The sequence below is a fragment of the Sphaeramia orbicularis genome, chromosome 16 (genome assembly GCF_902148855.1).
Source record: "Sphaeramia orbicularis chromosome 16, fSphaOr1.1, whole genome shotgun sequence".
Classification (NCBI taxonomy): Eukaryota; Metazoa; Chordata; class Actinopteri; order Kurtiformes; family Apogonidae; genus Sphaeramia; species Sphaeramia orbicularis.
The window spans coordinates 59295874-59314924 of record NC_043972.1 but is presented as its reverse complement, the minus strand read 5'-3'; the positions used below and the strand labels follow the sequence as shown (position 1 = coordinate 59314924).

The window sequence follows — 19051 nt, the reverse complement described above, 5'->3', positions numbered from 1 at the left end:
GATAGAACAGCTCTGAGAGCCAAGGAGATGGTCAAGACTCCTTGGAGAAAGCTCTCTGCTCTTAGGTGAGAGCCCAGAAGATGGTGGAGATAGCTCTGCTCTGTGAGAGCCTGGGAGAGGTGGAAAAGACTCCCGAGATGGAAAAGACTCCCCGCGTAGGTGAGGGCCCAGAAGATGGACAGGACTCTGCTCTGCTCTGTGAGAGCCTGGGAGAGGTGGAAAAGACTCTTTGCGTAGGTGAGGGCCCAGAAGATGGACAGGACTCTGCTCTGCTCTGTGAGAGCCTGGGAGAGGTGGAAAAGACCCCCGAGATGGAAAAGACTCCCCGCGTAGGTGAGGGCCCAGAAGATGGACAGGACTCTGGAGAAAAGTTGGTTTCATTCACTTTTATAGTTCTGTCCAAAAACCAACCCGGAACGCCTTCCTCATGAATATAGATGAGTCATCGATGCCTTGGGGTTGTCTTCTTTGTCTGTTTTGAGCGGGAAACCGCCTCCTTTTGAATATTCAAAAATATCACGTTTCTCTTCCCTCTTGGGAAGACAGAGGGGGAGAGGACTGTGGCTTAGCCTTGTAAGAAAACTTTGCATCCTCAAATAAGATCCTCAAATAAGATCACTTAAACTTTATACATCACCTGTAACCTCACTTAAGCATCAGTAAAATCATAGCATGATTATTCAGACATGCTATAAGCAGTGATACTCTTACTTTCACATAATTCACCGTGAACATGATCAGGATACACATATGTGAAACCACAGGTCAGGCGAATGGCTTAAGTATTACATGCATAAAAGAGTTAACGTGCTAAGTTAATCAACATTAACACATAATGTAATACATTATTAACATGGCACATATAGGGATTTTATCATTCAGTCCTTTGTTCGTTTCAGGGTTCATCTTCACCTCGGGATAAGCAACATGATAAAAACAGATGTTGAGAGGACAAAGTCGACTAGTTGTAAACACCAGTTTATGAGTCCTCAATTTACTATGGCCGAGGAAATAGCTCTTGATGAAGAACAGATGACAATAGCTGAGGAAGTATTTTTTTAAGTCCATTAGGCTCATTCCTTACGATCATCTGTCTTCGTAAATGTCATTTGCAAAGGATGTCCAGGCATTGACCTGCTAAACAACCAATCAGCATGGTTGTTCAGGAATTTGGTTTGACACGGAGAGGAAGATAATATAATTTATAATTCTGTTTTTGAGTCTGTTCACTCACTCCACCGTCATCCGGCTACATAGCCAAAAAAAAAGTCTCTGTTTTGAATGGCTGGGGTCGCCAGAAATTTGTCATGTTAAAATGGGGTCACAAGCCAAAAAAGGTTGGGAACCACTGATTTAATACATTTTAAAAAAAGTCTTTAAAAAGTATTAATCCTTTCATGCCTGACATCCACATTTATGGACACATAGTTGAACTGACTTTTTTTCCAAAGGGTTGTAAAGGTAATATTGTTTATTTGTCCAGTCTTGTAGCTTCATTTCATTTTCACTCATTTCGCGAGACCAGTCTTGAGACCACTTTTTTGTGGTCTCGGTCTTGTCACAGATTCAACTCATTTGGTCTCTGCAGCATCTCAGTCTTCTTACCCTCCAGTCTCTGCAGCGTCTTGGTCCTCTTACCCTCCGGTCTCTGCAGCGTCTTGGTCCTCTTACCCTCCGGTCTCTGCAGCGTCTTGGTCCTCTTACCCTCCAGTCTCTGCAGTGTCTTGGTCCTCTTACCCTCCGGTCTCTGCAGTGTCTTGGTCCTCTTACCCTCCGGTCTCTGCAGCGTCTTGGTCCTCTTACCCTCCGGTCTCTGCAGCGTCTTGGTCCTCTTACCCTCCAGTCTCTGCAGTGTCTTGGTCCTCTTACCCTCCGGTCTCTGCAGTGTCTTGGTCCTCTTACCCTCCGGTCTCTGCAGTGTCTTGGTCCTCTTACCCTCCAGTCTCTGCAGTGTCTTGGTCCTCTTACCCTCCGGTCTCTGCAGTGTCTTGGTCCTCTTACCCTCCGGTCTCTGCAGTGTCTTGGTCCTCTTACCCTCTGGTCTCTGCAGTGTCTTGGTCCTCTTACCCTCCAGTCTCTGCAGCATCTCAGTCTTCTTACCCTCCGGTCTCTGCAGCGTCTTGGTCCTCTTACCCTCCGGTCTCTGCAGTGTCTTGGTCCTCTTACCCTCTGGTCTCTGCACTGTCTTGGTCCTCTTACCCTCTGGTCTCTGCAGTGTCTCAGTCTTCTTACCCTCTGGTCTCTGCAGCGTCTTGGTCCTCTTACCCTCCGGTCTCTGCAGCGTCTTGGTCTTCTTACCCTCCGGTCTCTGTAGTGTCTTGGTCTCGATACCCTCCAGTCTCGGCAGGTTTTGCTAATGTGGATACTAATATTAATATTGAGAAGGGTAGTTGGAAGTAGAAGGGCTGTGCTCTGTGTTGGTTGGAGCTAGACGTGGAACATGGCTAGGGCATTACGTGGTGCAGCCAGACACAGCCAGCCCAGCTCGAGCTGGAGGCGGAGCACCCCGGCCCGCTGTGTCTGGCTCTGCACATAATGCTATAGCCGGCCTCCAGCGTCCGGCTCCAACCAATGACAGTAGAATTCCATAAGTCAGTTGTCTTGCAAAGCTGTAATATAAATGCGAGTAGTCCGGAAATGTCATTTGAAAATGACAAATGAGCCGTACCACAGTACATGCTCGTACCGAATCGTGAGGGGTGTACCAAACCGTGAGGGGTGTACCAAACCGTGAGGGGTGTACCAAACCATGAGGGCGTACTGAACCGTGAGAGGCGTACCAAACAGTTCGACGGTCTGACATGTACCGTTGCACCCCTACTATCCATATGCCAATGCCAGGGCGATGCTGGGAGATTTTTCCACTCTGGGACCTGTTCTCCAAAAATACCGTTTCAGGCCACAGACAACGCCAGTGTCATGTGACCAAAGGACCAAACCATATGAAACTGTAGTGGATTGACATAGTTTCTTTGTGGTGTGGACAGGTTCTAAAGCTTACGTTAGAAGAACCAATAAAATTAATCCAATGGTCACAGGTCAAAGGTCATCTGCAAGTTGAATTTGTTTGGATTATTTCCTAGTGTCACCTTAACAGACCAAACAATCCGCTTTAAAAGCTGTTGTTGGTTTTCAAGCATAAAGAAACTCTTCAAATCCAGAATATTCATCTAGAAAGGAACATGCACTCAGCACCGTGTGATATATCAAATGAATTCATTCAACTGAGGTTTTGTATTTTGAAAATTGTGATTTTCATCATTTCTCTAATGTGGTGGGGCTAAATTATTCGACTGAAGACATTTCTCATTCAATAAAAATGGAACCTGTTTGCTTCCTCTAATATATGAATAGTGGCTGTGTTGGTCCAGTCAGATATGGCACAGTTTAAGTAAAGACAGTATTTTTGGGTGTTTCCCAGCTATACATGCACTGTGTTAAAAGTATAGATGAGCTTTATTACTAAATGGATAAAACGCAGCACCTAAAGCCAAATGGACTAGTGTTTTAGCTGATGACTGGTGAAGTACGCTAATATTAATTGGAATATCCTATTAATTAAAAGATGTACAATTAAAAAAATGACATTCTATTGTCTTGAAAAACAAATCGTAAAATAAATACTGCAATTTTCTAAAAACAAGAATTTTTTAAATTTCTTGAAATTCCATTTGATTAATTTACATTGTGCTTGAAATTGAAATTGTATTTTTCATTTGTCCTTTTAGTCTGGAATGAAATAAATATTTATAACATGAGGCAGTGATAAAGACACAGAGCTCAGAAATGATCCTGTTGTAGCTTTCATCTCAGTCCATTAATTACAAATGAAATGTAAATGTAGATGGAGCTGCCATAGTTTAACTAACCCGTGAACAGAACACAGGGTGACACAGTGTAAACCAAGGGAAAAACATTAAAAAATCTAACATTTTACAAGTCAGTCAAGCAGGAACCATTCAGACACATCATGGGTTGGTAAAAGGACATGCAGGTACCTTTAACTGCGTCCTGTCTGTAAACACATGGTTCTTCAACACAGGGAAAAAAAAAAAAAAACACTTCAGCCTCTGGAAAAACCAGCCTTTATCTGGGACTCGACGCCCAAATGCCATTATTTGCATGTAAGGTGCCTTAAATGAAGCTGTTAAGTGAAAGTGGATTATATCTGTACACAGTGACCTTTGGGCTCAGATAAGGCCGTCAGCGCCCCCCCCCACCCCACCCCCCACCCCCTCCGCCAGCCTGTGTGTTTGTAATCTGCTATTGTTTTTCCCACAGAGGGACATTTGCTGATAGACTGCCTTAACCCACTGCAGATCGATACTGCAGGAAGCCTTTGTGATGCATATCCAAGCTGTACCCCCCCCCATAACAACCCCTGCCCCACCACTACACTACGGCTGCAGCAGTCTGGGTGGGGGTGGGGTGGGGGGGGTGGGGGCATTGTCTCAGCCACCACATTTATTTGATTGTCTTCTCTTTTGTTTTTGTTCTTTATTTCATTGCATTTTCTGATCACAATAAGCCGACTGGACCGTGGACATTACCCACAATGCACCAGCACTCTTTATGAGCTGTGAAATGAATCTGCGTTGGCTCACCTCACAGTCCAAAGTCTGACTCCAGAGGCCTTTTTCAACACTTTTGTATTATTTTGGGGGGGGGGGTTAAGTCTCTGAGTATTGATAGGAGATGAAATGCAGTTACTGGTGTAGCAACATAAACCCCACCCCCAGACTGAGGACATTTTAGATCACAGAAATGAGGCCATAAGTATAACCGGAACAGCACAAAGAATCTCATAGTTTATGAAAAAATAGAACCAAACATGGAGAAATTATCTCTTTGAACACCAAAAATGCATTTGAAGACTTCTGAGCTGGCCCTGCAATGAACTGATGACATGTCCAAGGGGAACCCCGCCTTCACCCATAGGCAGCTGGGTAGGCTCCACCCCCATGACCCTCTGGAGGGTAAAGCAGCTTAGAGGATGGATAGGTGAATGATCATGGATGGATGGATGGATCTGGTCTCACAGATCCAGACTCCATCCCATGGTTTAGGTTTACATCCAAATGCATCTCTAATTTGTCATAAATGCAACCAATTCAAACCCATATTTCTATCCACTGGTGTGTGTGTGTGTGTGTGTGTGTGTGTGTATACTTGTACCAGACTACAGTTAGTGTCAGACATGGAACTATTCCAGTGTCTTTATCAGTCTGTTTGATAACTGTTTAGTTCATTTCAGACATCTCCAAACCAACTGTACAATAATACTGATGCTGGTATTAAATGGGAGCAGGAGCAGGAAAGGCCCGGTAGACTGGTATGACTGACATGATCCAGGCCCTGGTGACCCAGGACCAAACCCACAGCAGAACCAGGACTCACAGGAAAGGTATTAGATGATGACAGACACAGGGAACAACCGTCCTGACTGAAGGAGATGACTATTATAGATGCATATAGTGATAAAGGGACTGTTTTTACTGTTATTGAATGAGCATCATTGAAAGGATAAAACAGATATAAAAAGACAATAAACATCTGACATCAACTCAGTTCCAAATATAAACTGGATGGATACAGCACAAGAAAGAAAAAGGAATGGAAGTATAATTTGATTTCACCACCACCTTCAACACATACACACACATATATACACACATACGCACACGTGTATGCACACACATATACACACATATATACACATACACACACTTCCTAGAAATGAATTCTGATATTAAATTCAGGGACACACATCTGTCGGTGAACGTTATCAGATCAATCAGATGGTCAAGCTGTAGGAGGGGCTCCTCAGACCCCCCCCCCCCCCCCACACACACACACACACACGCACACACACACACACACACACACAGACCAGTCACTAATCTGGATCCAGAACCAGGTCCATGGTCACCTACGTAGAGTCAAGGCTGGTCATGTGTTCAGCCTGGTGGACAGACAGACATCTGTCCGTCCATCCGCCTGTCCGTCCTTCCTCCAGTCCTGTGTAGATTAAAGGCCTGTGTGAGCCTATAGTGGACAGACCTCTGTCCGTCCGTCTGTCCTGTGTAGATTAAAGGCCTGTGTGAGCCTATAGTGGACAGACCTCTGTCCGTCCGTCTGTCCTGTGTAGATTAAAGGCCTGTGTGAGCCTATAGTGGACAGACCTCTGTCCGTCCGTCTGTCCTGTGTAGATTAAAGGCCTGTGTGAGCCTATAGTGGACAGACCTCTGTCCGTCCGTCCGTCCGTCCGTCTGTCCTGTGTAGATTAAAGGCCTGTGTGAGCCTATAGTGGACAGACCTCTATCTGTCCCTCCGTCCGTCTGTCTGCCCGTCCTCCAGTCCTGTATAGATTAAAAGCCTGTGTGAGCCTATAGTGGTGTGTGGTGATTGTGCCTGCAGGGCCTCTGGGCCCCAAGGGGGGGGCCAGGCTCAACGGGGGAGGGGGAGTGAGGGATGGACTGGACGTCCAGCCCCGGGACCGTGACCTCTGTGACCTTGCCAGAAGGGCAGCAAATGTTTCTGTGCTGATTAGTGCTTCCCCAACAGAACTCAGTGGTCCTGTTTACCCTGTGGACGGCAAGAGAGAGAGGACGAGTTGGAGGAAATCCACCAAATATGACATTCAAAAGAAAAAAACACATGAGATTCATACTGTTGGACTGAAGAGCAGAATGTATGTACACACCTATGGAGAGAGAGAGAGAGAGAGAGAGAGAGAGAGGGAGAGAGAGAGAGAGAGAGGGAGAGAGAAGGAGAGAGGAGAGAGACAGACAGCGATAGATAGATAGATAGATAGATAGATAGATAGATAGATAGATAGATAGATAGATAGATAGATAGATAGATAGATAGATAGATAGATAGATAGAATGGGAAGGAATCACATGTAGAATAGAATAGAACAGAATGTACTGAATGTGGTTATTTCTGTTCCATTCTTCTTAAATCTGTTTGGTTCCATTTCCTCTACGTTCAGAACAGATCTGATGGTGTCAGTAGACATGACACATGTCTGATAAGACAAAGTTATTTATCCACCTACTGATGCTGTAAAACTTTATTTAAACCATTGAATCTGTTCCTCAGTTCTTGTATTTATCTGTTAACAAAAACCAACAGATTCACTGACAGCAGGTTACAAACTGGTCCAAACCAGTATGAACACACTGACACCAGTTACTGCTGTAATAAACATTAATTAATTGTTAACTCATGTTTCTATAAATCACCTTGTGTTTACTTTAGATATTAAATTATACATTTAATGGTTCATAAACATTCAGTCGTAATGCAGTTAATAATACAACAGGAAAAGAACTCAGAGAGTGCAGACCTCCGACAAGAAAAATCTGCTCCCCCCACCCCCGATCACCACCAAAATTTAATCATTTCTTCCTTGTACCGGTATCAACATTTCCTGAAAATTTCATGAAAATCCATCCATAGGTTTTTGAGTCATCTTGCTAAAAAAAACAAACAAACACGCATGCAAACACACAAAGCAAAGTAATCACAATACCTCCTGGCGAGGTAATAAACATTATGTAACTTTAAACAAATGCTTTAGACTTAATGACTGGATTAGTGCCTTAGTCATACTGAATGATTAATAGACACTTTAGTTATTAATTAACAGTTAACTCTTGCTTATTCTTGTATCAGTTAATTAAAGTTGCGCTAATGTCCGTTACTAGGACCATGTCAGTTGTTATGGGGTTAGGTTACTGTCCAAATATATAAAAGACAGATCTGTGTTTGTATTAGTTCATAGTTGTACAAAAATAAATCTGTGTAAACTGTTGAATCATGAATACGAATTCACCAACGTGACTCTACTGTCCAAAATCTGTCCCCACTTCACAGACATTATATATGGAGCAGAGGATCCATGGATTCACAGACTAACCATGAGTTCAGGTTCCAGATCAGGCAAGAATACTGTCTAAGATGGACAACCAAGTCAGAGAATGAAACCAGGTCCAGTCCAGTCATTAGTCCAATGTTCTGACCACAGAGAAGGAACCTGAAATCATGGTCCGTCTGTGAATCCATGGATCCTCTGCTCCAGAAATAACGTCTGTGAAGTGGGGACAGATTTACAGCAGTAGAGTCACGTTGGTGAATTTGTATTTGTGATAGAGAAAGAACAATCGTACAGCTGGATTTCCTGTTTGTAATTCTGGTCTAAACGTATTCATTCATATTCTGATCAAATACACACAATACATTTAATGTACGACTGAACTCATTCAACAGTTTACACACATTTATTTATGTCCAACTACAGACTAATATGAGCACACATCTGTCTGATATACATTTGGACAGGTTCCTGACCCCATAAATTGTAAACAGATGAAACCTTGTTTTGTTTTGTTTTTTATTAAATGTAATCTATGATCTGTTCCAAAAGTCTGTGCTGAAGTGGTGAAAAGACTCTTGTTTTGTGTCCTGTTAGTTTGGATCCAGCTGCACAGTTAGTCCCATTGGATGCATTCAGTGACGTTTATATGAGTGGGATTCAGAAACACCTGGTTAGCTTTAAAAAGAAAGGTATGTAATATATTTAATGTATAATGTATATAATATAATAGAAATAGGAGAGTGAAAAAGCCCTTTAATCAGTCAATATCCTCCTGAGCCATATTCACATAAATGCTGACACAGAAAACACCTAACGTACGTCTGTGATGAACTTTGAAAATAGATGACAGTTCAACTGAACATCTGAGTCAAACTGATACAAACAGATATGTGTCAGGCACCGTGGAGCTCAGAGTAATTCACCAATAAATGCCGTTCTGATTGTAAAACAATAAAACCATCTGTGTGGGGAGGGTTTTCATCCTTCGGCCTTTGAAAAGTCTAATATCATATCATCACCACCTAGTGGAGACTTCCATGAGCACTAATTAATCAGCAGAAATAGTTAATGTCACCAAATAAATGTGCATTCTAAAGCATTTAAAAGGAAAAAAACACACAAAGGAGAACGTTTTAATGTCATGAAATTGCGTATATTTGGTGTAATGTATGTAAAATAAGAACAAATGGCATATATCAGTAGAACATATATCAGCAGGCCTCATACTGACAGAAAAATCAGTCATAATCAATCAATCAATCAATAAGTTGTATAATAATCTTCTGTTCTGCAATAACAATCCAAATATTTATTCAATATTTATTAGAAATAAATGCACTTTTTTTTATATAGACTTGGTTCATACATATACATACTCTTCATATTGTTAATATTACTCATATACATTCTGTTTATGTTTGTGTTGTATATATATATATATATATATATATATATGTGTGTGTGTGTGTGTACTGTTAATTCTGTACATTTACATTTATTCATATTCTGTCCAGTTTTTTTTTTATTCTACTTAACTCTATTCTTATGTTACTTTGTAAAATTGTAATTTTTAAATTAGATATATATATATATATATATATATATATATATATATATATATATATATATATATATTTTTTTTTTTTTTTTTTTTTTTTTTTTTTTTAATCTTATTTTAGTTTTTGTAATTTGATATTGGCTCTATTCTTATTTCTGTAGAACTGGTGTTTTATTAATATTGTTGCACTGACTGGAGGAGCACAATGACAATAAAGGACATTCTATTCTATTCTCTTCTATTCTCTTCTATTCTCTTCTATTCTATTGTAGTTTACTCCATTCTATTCTATTCTATCATGTTAAAAGCATGTATGTCCACAGTACAGACACACTGCTTTATTGGAGGAGGTGTCCAGAAGGACCACCAGGGGGCGCAGAGTAGCCATGGAATGAGCTGTGAACATGAGGCCTGAACAGACGCGTGTCCTCCTCAGAAAGCATCTGGTTTTCTCCGTCGTCCATTAATGAGCTCATACAGTTGGTCTCGGTGCACATTTCTGAAAGCATGTGATGCTGCTGAACCACCACCTTCTAGAGCCTTAGAGAGGGAGAGTTGTGACACACTTTGATGTGGCCGCTATGGTGATCAGGTGGTTCATGTAAGCGTCAGTAGTTCCAAACAAATGGTGACTGTCCTGTTCTTCTGTGGAACAAACAGCAGTGAGTGGGTTAATACAGGAAAATATACAAATACAGCACACACTAGTCTGTTTATGACTGTTGCGTTTCTACTGTCTACTGCAGGGGTGTCAAACATGCGGCCTGGGGGCCAAAACCGGCCTGCCAAAGGGTCCAATCTGGCCTGCGGGATGAATTAGTGAAATGCAAAAATTAAACTGAAGATATTAACAATCAAGGATGTTAAAATATTTCATAGGTTAAATAGGTTAAAACAGGTAAATAATGTCAGTTTCATCTGAAGTGGGTCACACCAGTAAAATACTGTCATAATAAACTATAAATCATGAAAACTACACATTTTTCTCTTTGTTTTAGTGTAAAAAAAAAAAAAGTAAAATTACACAAATGTTAACATTTACAGACCAGCCTTTTACAAAAAATGTGAAAAACCTGAACAAATATGAACAATCTGAAATGTCTTAAGAGAATTACGTGTAATTGTGCCAATATTCTGTCTGTTATTAAATGTTTTGTGTATTTGTAGATCCACTGTGATCTGTATGTTGTAATGAATATGTGAAAATGAGAAGCTGAGGCCAAATAATGGCATGAATTGTTAAAAAATGCACTTTTTTTCTTAATAAATTTCATTTTGGTCATGGTTGTTCATGTTTTTCCACATTTTTTTAAAGGACAGTTTGTAGGTGTAAAAATTTTGATAGCGTACAGTCATTTTACTTTTTTCACTCTTAAACATAGAAATTAGACACACAAATTTTGGAATTGATATTATTTATGTATTATTGGGTTATTATTTGAATCATCACCGGCCCACTGCAGGTCATATTGGGCTGTATGTGGCCCCTGAACTAACATGAGTTTGACACCCCTGGTCTACTGTTTTTCAGTCGTGGGGTTGACCACTGACAGGACTGACTTTTGTTCTGTCAACAGGTTTACATTTAGTCGCAGTTTTAACAAACGAGGACAAATCAAACTACTGACAGACATCACATGACACCATTAGGAAATGATAATAAATGACAAATAGAATCCAACCAGTGTCAAAGTGGACCCATATTTGGACCACAGTAAATGACACTAAGGATCACATGACCTCAGCTGACAAACTGAAGCCAACACCAACAGGTTCAGCAGAACCACATTTGGACTAATGGTACCTTCCCTTAGAACCTCCATCATTGTAGTTCTCGTGGTTCCATGTGAGCAGCTGGACCAGTCCAACTATGGAACTCTAGGACTACAGCTGAAAACCCAACAGAACAGTTGGATCAGATAGAAACGGATCCAAACGCAAATACAGACCAAAGAAAACAGAATTTACAACAGAAATGTCACTGATACAGGAAATACACTGGACCAGTGGAAAGATGACCATATCTGACCAACATAGAGCTGGAGTTGGTAGATCAGCACAAATACAAGTGAATGTGTTCTGACGGTGTTACACTCAATGTTTGGAACTATTGGCCCCGCCTCCAGAACCCAGAAGGAGCTCCATATTTTGTACACCATTTTTTACAAAGTGTCGCAACTCTGTTTTCTCTACCACTGTGGTCTGTCCCATTCAGGGTGTGTTTGAGAGACACCTCCGTCCCATTAGGGTGTGTTTGAGAGACACCGTCCTATTCAGGGTGTGTTTGAGGGACACCGCAGCACAGTCAACAGTATTGATCTGAATACAGAATGATAAAAGGAGGGGATGCTGAGAGCAGGTGGTAGTGGGGCAGCAGATTCAGGGATTTAGTGGCTCACCGGGTAAATGTATGGTCAGCGCTGCGTGGTGGTGAGGGGACGGGGATGGGGACGGGGATGAGGACGGGGACGGACTCCAAACAGATGCTCAGAGCTCAGGGATGTGCCCCCATTGTGATCAGAGTGGACAGCTGAATTGTTTACCACCAAAGGGCCCTTTTCTTCAGCGGCCGCACAATGGGAGCCCCCCCCTCACGGACACACTGTTGGGGAGGAGGTGTTGGAGGGGCTGAGCCTCTGTCCAACCCCCCCCTCCCCTTCCCTCCCTTTTCTCTGTGCTCAGATGGACCTCTCCTCACTCCCCTAAAGCTGCGGCGGGGCAGAGGTTTAAATGTCACGGTTGGCCATCAGAGCGCCAGGCCTCGGGCTCGTGTCTCTGGGGGGAAACACAGCAAGAGACCAGAAAGAAGCTGAGGGGTGGGACACCCTCAGCCCCCTCCCCTGTCCCATTGTCCATTAGGACAGGCATGAGCCGCTAACTGACTCCAAATAAAGTGTATCCTCTCGCCACGTGCCCTCCACTCGTCCTGTTCTCGGTGGGACACAAAGGGCCTTTTGTGTGTGTGGGCTGTGTGGACGGTCCAGAGGTGAATGGACGCTTTGGTCATGGTATGTTTGGAAGAACAGCTTAACGAAAGCTGCGCAGTAAATTCAGCTGGACACCAGGCCCGATGACAAACGCACCCTGTCATCCACAGAACGCTTCAGTTAGCTCCGACATTCACTCCCATAACAAGTAACTGAGTACAAATACTCAAGTACAACTACGTCAACGCTCGATTTGTTTTTTGGACATTTGAACATTTTCCTTTGACTGCCCATATTTTAACACAAATTTCTGCTCTTTACATTTTGCTTTACTTCTAATTAGGGATGTTACAATTAATGGCATAATAAGCCGCAGTAAAATTCCCGATGGTTAGTATTACCGTTAAAATTCTAATTATTATGATAACCATGTTTGATTACCGCACTTTGAAAACTCAGAGAGAGAGAGTGAGACTTCTGTTCTATGTATCTCTGAAAAACAAACTAAAACAACTCAAACTTGAATTGGAAAATGCTCAAACAATGACCATAAGGTTCCATCTTTAATGCACATTTGTATGTTTGATGTTTACATGATAATATTTGAATGTTTCTGTAACAGAAAGTACATTGTGCAGTTATTTTATTTATTTGTTTGTTTTTTTTTCAAAATACAACTTGGTTAAATTATTTCGGTGTGTGTATTAGTGCTTTTTGAACATTTTGAGCACATTTCAACATACTGTGATAATAATGATAACCATGATAATTTTGGTCACAATAATCATGATATGTAATTTTCATATGGTTACATCCCTACTTCTAATTCATAAAAGGTGTCATTAGGTGTCATCATAGACAGTAAACATATGTATGTTAAACCCCATATTGAGTCTATTCAGAGTAAAGTGTCCAAACCTACAGACATAATATATAAACCAAAGGACTGACTGAACATAAACAGTCTATAGATGATCTACTGTTCTATGGTTCTGACCTAATGAACAGATTAGACTCAAATATGAAAAACTATTATAGATACAGGAGGAAAATGACCAAAAACACCCATTAGAAGAATTAATAAAGTAGGATATTATGAAGCAACTAATAATTTATTTATTCAACTTCAAACCTTTTATATTTCAGGATATTGTAAATATTCAAATATTATAGTTGATTTATAAAGTAAAACTAATATAGTTTGTGTGTAAATTCAGAGTCCTTCTAATGTCACAGGTCTGTTTATTAGTGAATGGACTAAAGGAGGACAAATGGGATGTCTACATGGATGTGGGCTGTGGGGGGGCGGGGGGGGGGGGTTATGGGATGGATTTGATGATGAATTTCTGTCGTTCACTTCTTTGACAAAGTTTCTAAAATGTCTTTAGTCTAAAATCCTTCCTGAATCTTCAGTTCAGATGGTAGATGTGTTTGTGTTGGTGTTGATTCTTTAGTTCTAATGTGAATGTTCGATGTTGAACACATTGAATTTAATGGAAGCAGAGGATCATGGGAAAAGGAGACGCACAGAACCAGCTTCGGCTTCTACAATATTAATTTATTGGTTTTAATATTTATTCTAATTACATTTACATTTATGCATTTGGCAGAGGCTTTTTTCCAAAGCGACTTATAGGGGGAAAACCAAAATAAAAGGATAAAATACAGTATGTACAGAAGAATTAAAAAAGCAAAATGATAGACTAAAATACAAGAATAGATTAAGAAGTCATAAAGACAGCTGTATAATTAAACCAGTGAAATAAAAATACCAAGTAAAACAACAGAATAAACATAATAATACATTTAAAATGGAATGTTTGAAAGTGAATAGAGTAATTAATGGACCGAGTGAAATGATTAATGTACAAACCAAAATAAACCATTTATTCATCTATTCATTCATTCGTTCGTTCAGACCCAGGGCTACTTCTGTGGCAGCTCCTAAATAAACTTCTCTCTCTATTTAACCTTTTGTTAAGCAATTTATCCCCATTTATTATATTATTATCTTCTTTATTTTTGTATTTTTCAGTGAAAATTGGGTATTTTCTGTTTTTAATTCACTGATTATGTGGATGTTCATTAAAACTCAGAGTAAATTCTAAGGTTAGTATATGAAAATGGAGAAAATTGTAGAAAAAGTGACTTTTTCCAGCAAAACTATCCTTAACTGAACATAAACCCAGTGTGTCCATCCACTGTCACTGATGTTTGGCTTTGCAGTTGTATGTATATGTCTTGGGTTTTATACGGTTTGTGATTTTGGATTTTGGAGGTTTTTAGGTTAGTTTAAACCATTTCTGTAAATGTGTCCATCCCTTGTTGAGGTTTAGTGGTTTGAACCAGTTGGTTGGACAGTATCTAAGGCACCTGTTCCCATCACCTGTGCTTCTGCTGCTCCTCTGACCTCCATGTGCTCGTGCACTTTTTGGCACGTGCACTTAGTTTGTAAATATGGATGATTGAAAACCTTAAATCTATGAAAAAGAAACTAAAACCACTCAAACTTGATATGGAAAATGGTCAAACAATGGCCATAAGGTGCCATCTTTAATATGGTTGTGTATTGGCAAGAAACTGGCGATACGATATAAATCACAATACTAGGATCACGATACGATATATCACGATATATCATGATACTGTTAAAAAGGCAATTTTTTTGTTTGTTTCTTTTTTTTAATGATTATTTCCTTGAAGAATTGAATTACACCAGAAATCTGCACAAATACTAAACACATTTTTATTTGATCCCAACAGGATCTAATGTTCTATCACAAAATGTTCCTGTGCTCAAACTAAAATTATATTTTACAGACATTACAGTTTCAGATCCTGTTCGAATGTTCATATTCTATTAGTTCAGAACTAACATCAGAACAGTATTTTTGTGCAATACCAGCAAAGGAACTGCCATCTGCCTCTCAGACAGTAAAAAGTGCATTTAGGATGATTTAAATAACCATTATTTAACAAAACAGTGTTAAATAATAATAAATAAGATATAAACAAGAAAGAAAACCAAAAAATGAAAATGAACCTCCACAATATCTGCATTTGAATAAATACCTAAAAATATTGATACAGTACTTTTTAATATCGATACAGCATTGTGAAATGAAATATCATGATATATTGCAACACCCCTAATCTTTAATGCACATTTGTATGTTTGATGTTTACATGTTAATATTTGAATGTTTCTGCCAACAGAAGGTACATTGTGCCTATTATTTTATTTATTCATTTATTCCAAAATACAACTTGGTTAAATTATTTCAGTGCGTGTATTAGTACTTTTTGAACATTTTGAGCACATTTCAACAATACCGCGATAATAATGATAACTGTGATAATTTTGGTCACAATAACCGTGATATGACATTTTCATATGGTTACATCCCTATTTGAGGGGAATAGTTCTTTAGGTTTTTGCACCATTGTGTACATTCTCTACGTCCAGAATGATGGAAACCTAAATGGAAGGAACAGTTGCACGTAGACAACATGATTCCCTGGTGAATCCAAGGGTTTGAATATATGACAAACAGTGCAAAGTGACAAATATAAAAAAGATGTTAATAACAAAGACAAACAAAAGCTTCAAGATGAAAATGATGTGACAGGAACAAACAATGTCAAAGATGTGAGGGATGAAAAAAAAATAGAAAAGATGAGAGACAAAAAAACAACATAAAAGATGAAAACGATGACAACACCATAAAAGATGGAACAAGATCAAAATGTCAAGACAAAAAACGATTGAGCAAAAGGAATGAAATGAGAGAAAACAGGACAAAACAAGACAAAAACAAATGTATAGGATGAAACAACATAAAAGACAAAGATGGAAGTTTAAAAAATTAAAAACAGAACCAGACACATTTCAGTCTTTTTGTGTTTGTACAGATCAGGTCTGTCAAAACCATGTGAGTTCAGGTTCCACATTCAACCAATATGATCTGAACTGGACCGGACCAGTACAAGACGAACACAGTGATATAGAAATAATCTCAAATCCAAACTTTGTATGTCCAGCTTACATGTTTTAGAGTGAAAAAAGTTAAATTATATGATGAAAATGTTTACATCTACAAACTATCCTGTAAAAAAACGTGAATAACATGAACAAAACAAGAAAAGCACTCGGAGAGAGCAGACCTCCGCCAGGACAGATCTGCCTCTCATGTGTTTGTGTTTGTTTGTTAGCAGGATAACTCAAAAAGTTATGGACAGATTTTCATGCAATTTTCAGGAAATGTTGATACTGGCACAAGGAAGAAATGATTAAATTTTGGTGATGATTGGGCCTGGGGGGGGGGGGCGGGGGGCAGCAAGCCATGACCAAATCACCACCAAAATTTAATCATTTCTTCCTTGTGCCAGTATCAACGTTTCCTGAAAATTTCATGAAAATCCGTCTATAACTTTTTGAGTTATCTTGTTAACAAACAAACACACACAAAGCAAAGCAATCGCAGTATCTCCTGGCAGAGGTAATAAAATTTTACGGGAAAAAAATCTGTGCTTCAGCTTCTCATTTCGACATGTTCATTCTAACATACAGATCACAGTGAATCTACAGATACACAAAACATTTAAGAACAGACAAAATATTGGGACAAATACACTTAGTTCTCTTTAGATATTTCATTTTATTACCTCCACCAGGAGGTAATGTGATTACTTTGCTTTGTGTGTTTGTTTGTTTGTTTGTTTGTTTGTGTGTTTGTTTGTTTGTTAGCAGGATAACTCAAAAAGTTACGGATGGATTTTCACGAAATTTTCAGGAAATGTTGATACTGGCACAAGGAAGAAATGATGAAATTTTGGAATTTTGGTGGTGATGGGGGGGGGGGGGGGGGGCAGATCTGTCTTGGCGGAGGTCTGCGCTCTCTGAGTGCTTTTCTTGTTTGTTTGTGTGTTTGTTTGTTAGCAACTTTACGGGAAAACTATTCCAACCATCTTTACCAAGGCCCTAGGCCCTGGGACCAACCCATTAAATTTGGGGCCAAATAGGCCAAAGTTCAAGGTCACAGCAAGGTCACAACATCTACAATTTTCCTATCTCTCATCATTGAGCAATTTTCCAAAATTCATCAAAAATTCAAAACAACTCCAATTAGCCTCCAATTTGATCCACCCGTAGCTTAGAACAATATCTTGTATCTGGCACAAAATTGTCCACATCCACTGTGGAATGTGGACTCTGTGGACATTTACACTGAACACTGAAAATCCCATTTACCACACAGTTAAAATTAGAACTCAACAAATATTGATGTGAATTGAATCTAATTTGACATACACATGACTGGTACCAAGCTTCAACTTTGTACAAAATATCATTCCGCTCCATTTCTCTTCTGTTACGCTCTGTTGACTTGTGTTATTTTTTTATGCACCATTTTCAAAAAATCATAAAAAATCCAATTCGTGAAATATCATTATGAAATTAGTTTTGCACATCCATAGTTTAAAAAGAAATAGTTGATCCACACATACACACTGTTCGGGGTGCTTGGCGGAGGTTTGCGTTCTCTGAACACTTGTTCATATTTGTTCAGGTTATTCACATTTTTATTAAAGGATAGTTTGTAAATGTAAACATTTTCATGTCATTTTACTTGTTTACACTAAAACAAACAGAAACATTTGGAGTTGTCTGTATTTGTAGGTTATTGTGACAGTATTTACTGATCTGAGCCACTTGAAGTCGAACTCGAACCTGAGCTAAAATGATTAATATCTTCAGTGAAATGTTTTGCATTTATAAATAGGGATGTGAGAAAATATCGGTTCTGCAATATATCGCGATATTTCATTTCACAACACTGTATCGATATGAAAAACTACTGTATTGACATTTTTAGGTATTTATTCAAATGCAGATAATGTGGAAGTTCACTTTGGTTTTCTTTTTTATTTATATTTCATTTATTATTATTTAAATATGAATTAAATAATGTTAGTTCCGTTGTTGGGATTGAACTAAAATCCTGTTCTGATGTTCGTTCTGAACTAATAGAATCTGAACATTTGAACAGGATCTGAAACTGGAATGTCTGTAAAACAGAATTTCAGTTTGAACACAGGAACATTTTGTGATGTAACATTAGATTTTGTTCTGATCAAATAAAAATGTGTTTAGTATTTGTGCAGATTTCTGGTGTAATTCAATTCTAGAATAATAATTAAAAAGAAAAGAAACAAACAAAAAATTGCCTTTTTAATAGTATCATGATATATCGTATCCTGATCCTAGTATTGTGATTTGTATTGTATCACCAGATTCTTGCTGACACAGCCCTACAGTAGTTACACATTCATCCCCGTGGCCGGTCTGGACCCTTTGTTTGGCTGGTTTTGGTCCGTGGGCCGTATGTTTAACACCTGTGTTCTTGTCTGGGTCCACACCTGGACAATCCTGTGGTTCCACTTATTTGGTGCGGATCGAATGCAGACTTTATTTTTTCTTTCGGGTCGGATCTCATTCTCATTGCACTTTTTACTAATGGACCAAAATTTATAAACAGAAGCATGTGACGAACTGCACTGGTATTAGGGATGTAACGTTTACTGGTATAACGATAAACCACGGTAAAAGTGCAGACGGTTAGTATTACCGTTTAAATTCTAATTCTCATGATAACCGTGTTTGATTACCGCACTTGTCCGGAG

At 39.3% G+C, this 19051-nt stretch overlaps 1 protein-coding gene across 1 annotated transcript; it reads right to left on the bottom strand.

Moving 5' to 3' along the window:
* Positions 1-1558: 1558 nt before the first annotated feature.
* Positions 1559-2803, bottom strand: LOC115435851 (protein PELPK1-like). Its single transcript, XM_030158461.1, has 2 exons — positions 2687-2803; positions 1559-2353 (listed from the first exon to the last, which is right to left on the bottom strand). The coding sequence occupies exons 1-2, from the start codon at positions 2801-2803 to the stop codon at positions 1559-1561; spliced, it is 912 nt and encodes a 303-aa protein (XP_030014321.1).
* Positions 2804-19051: the final 16248 nt, after the last annotated feature.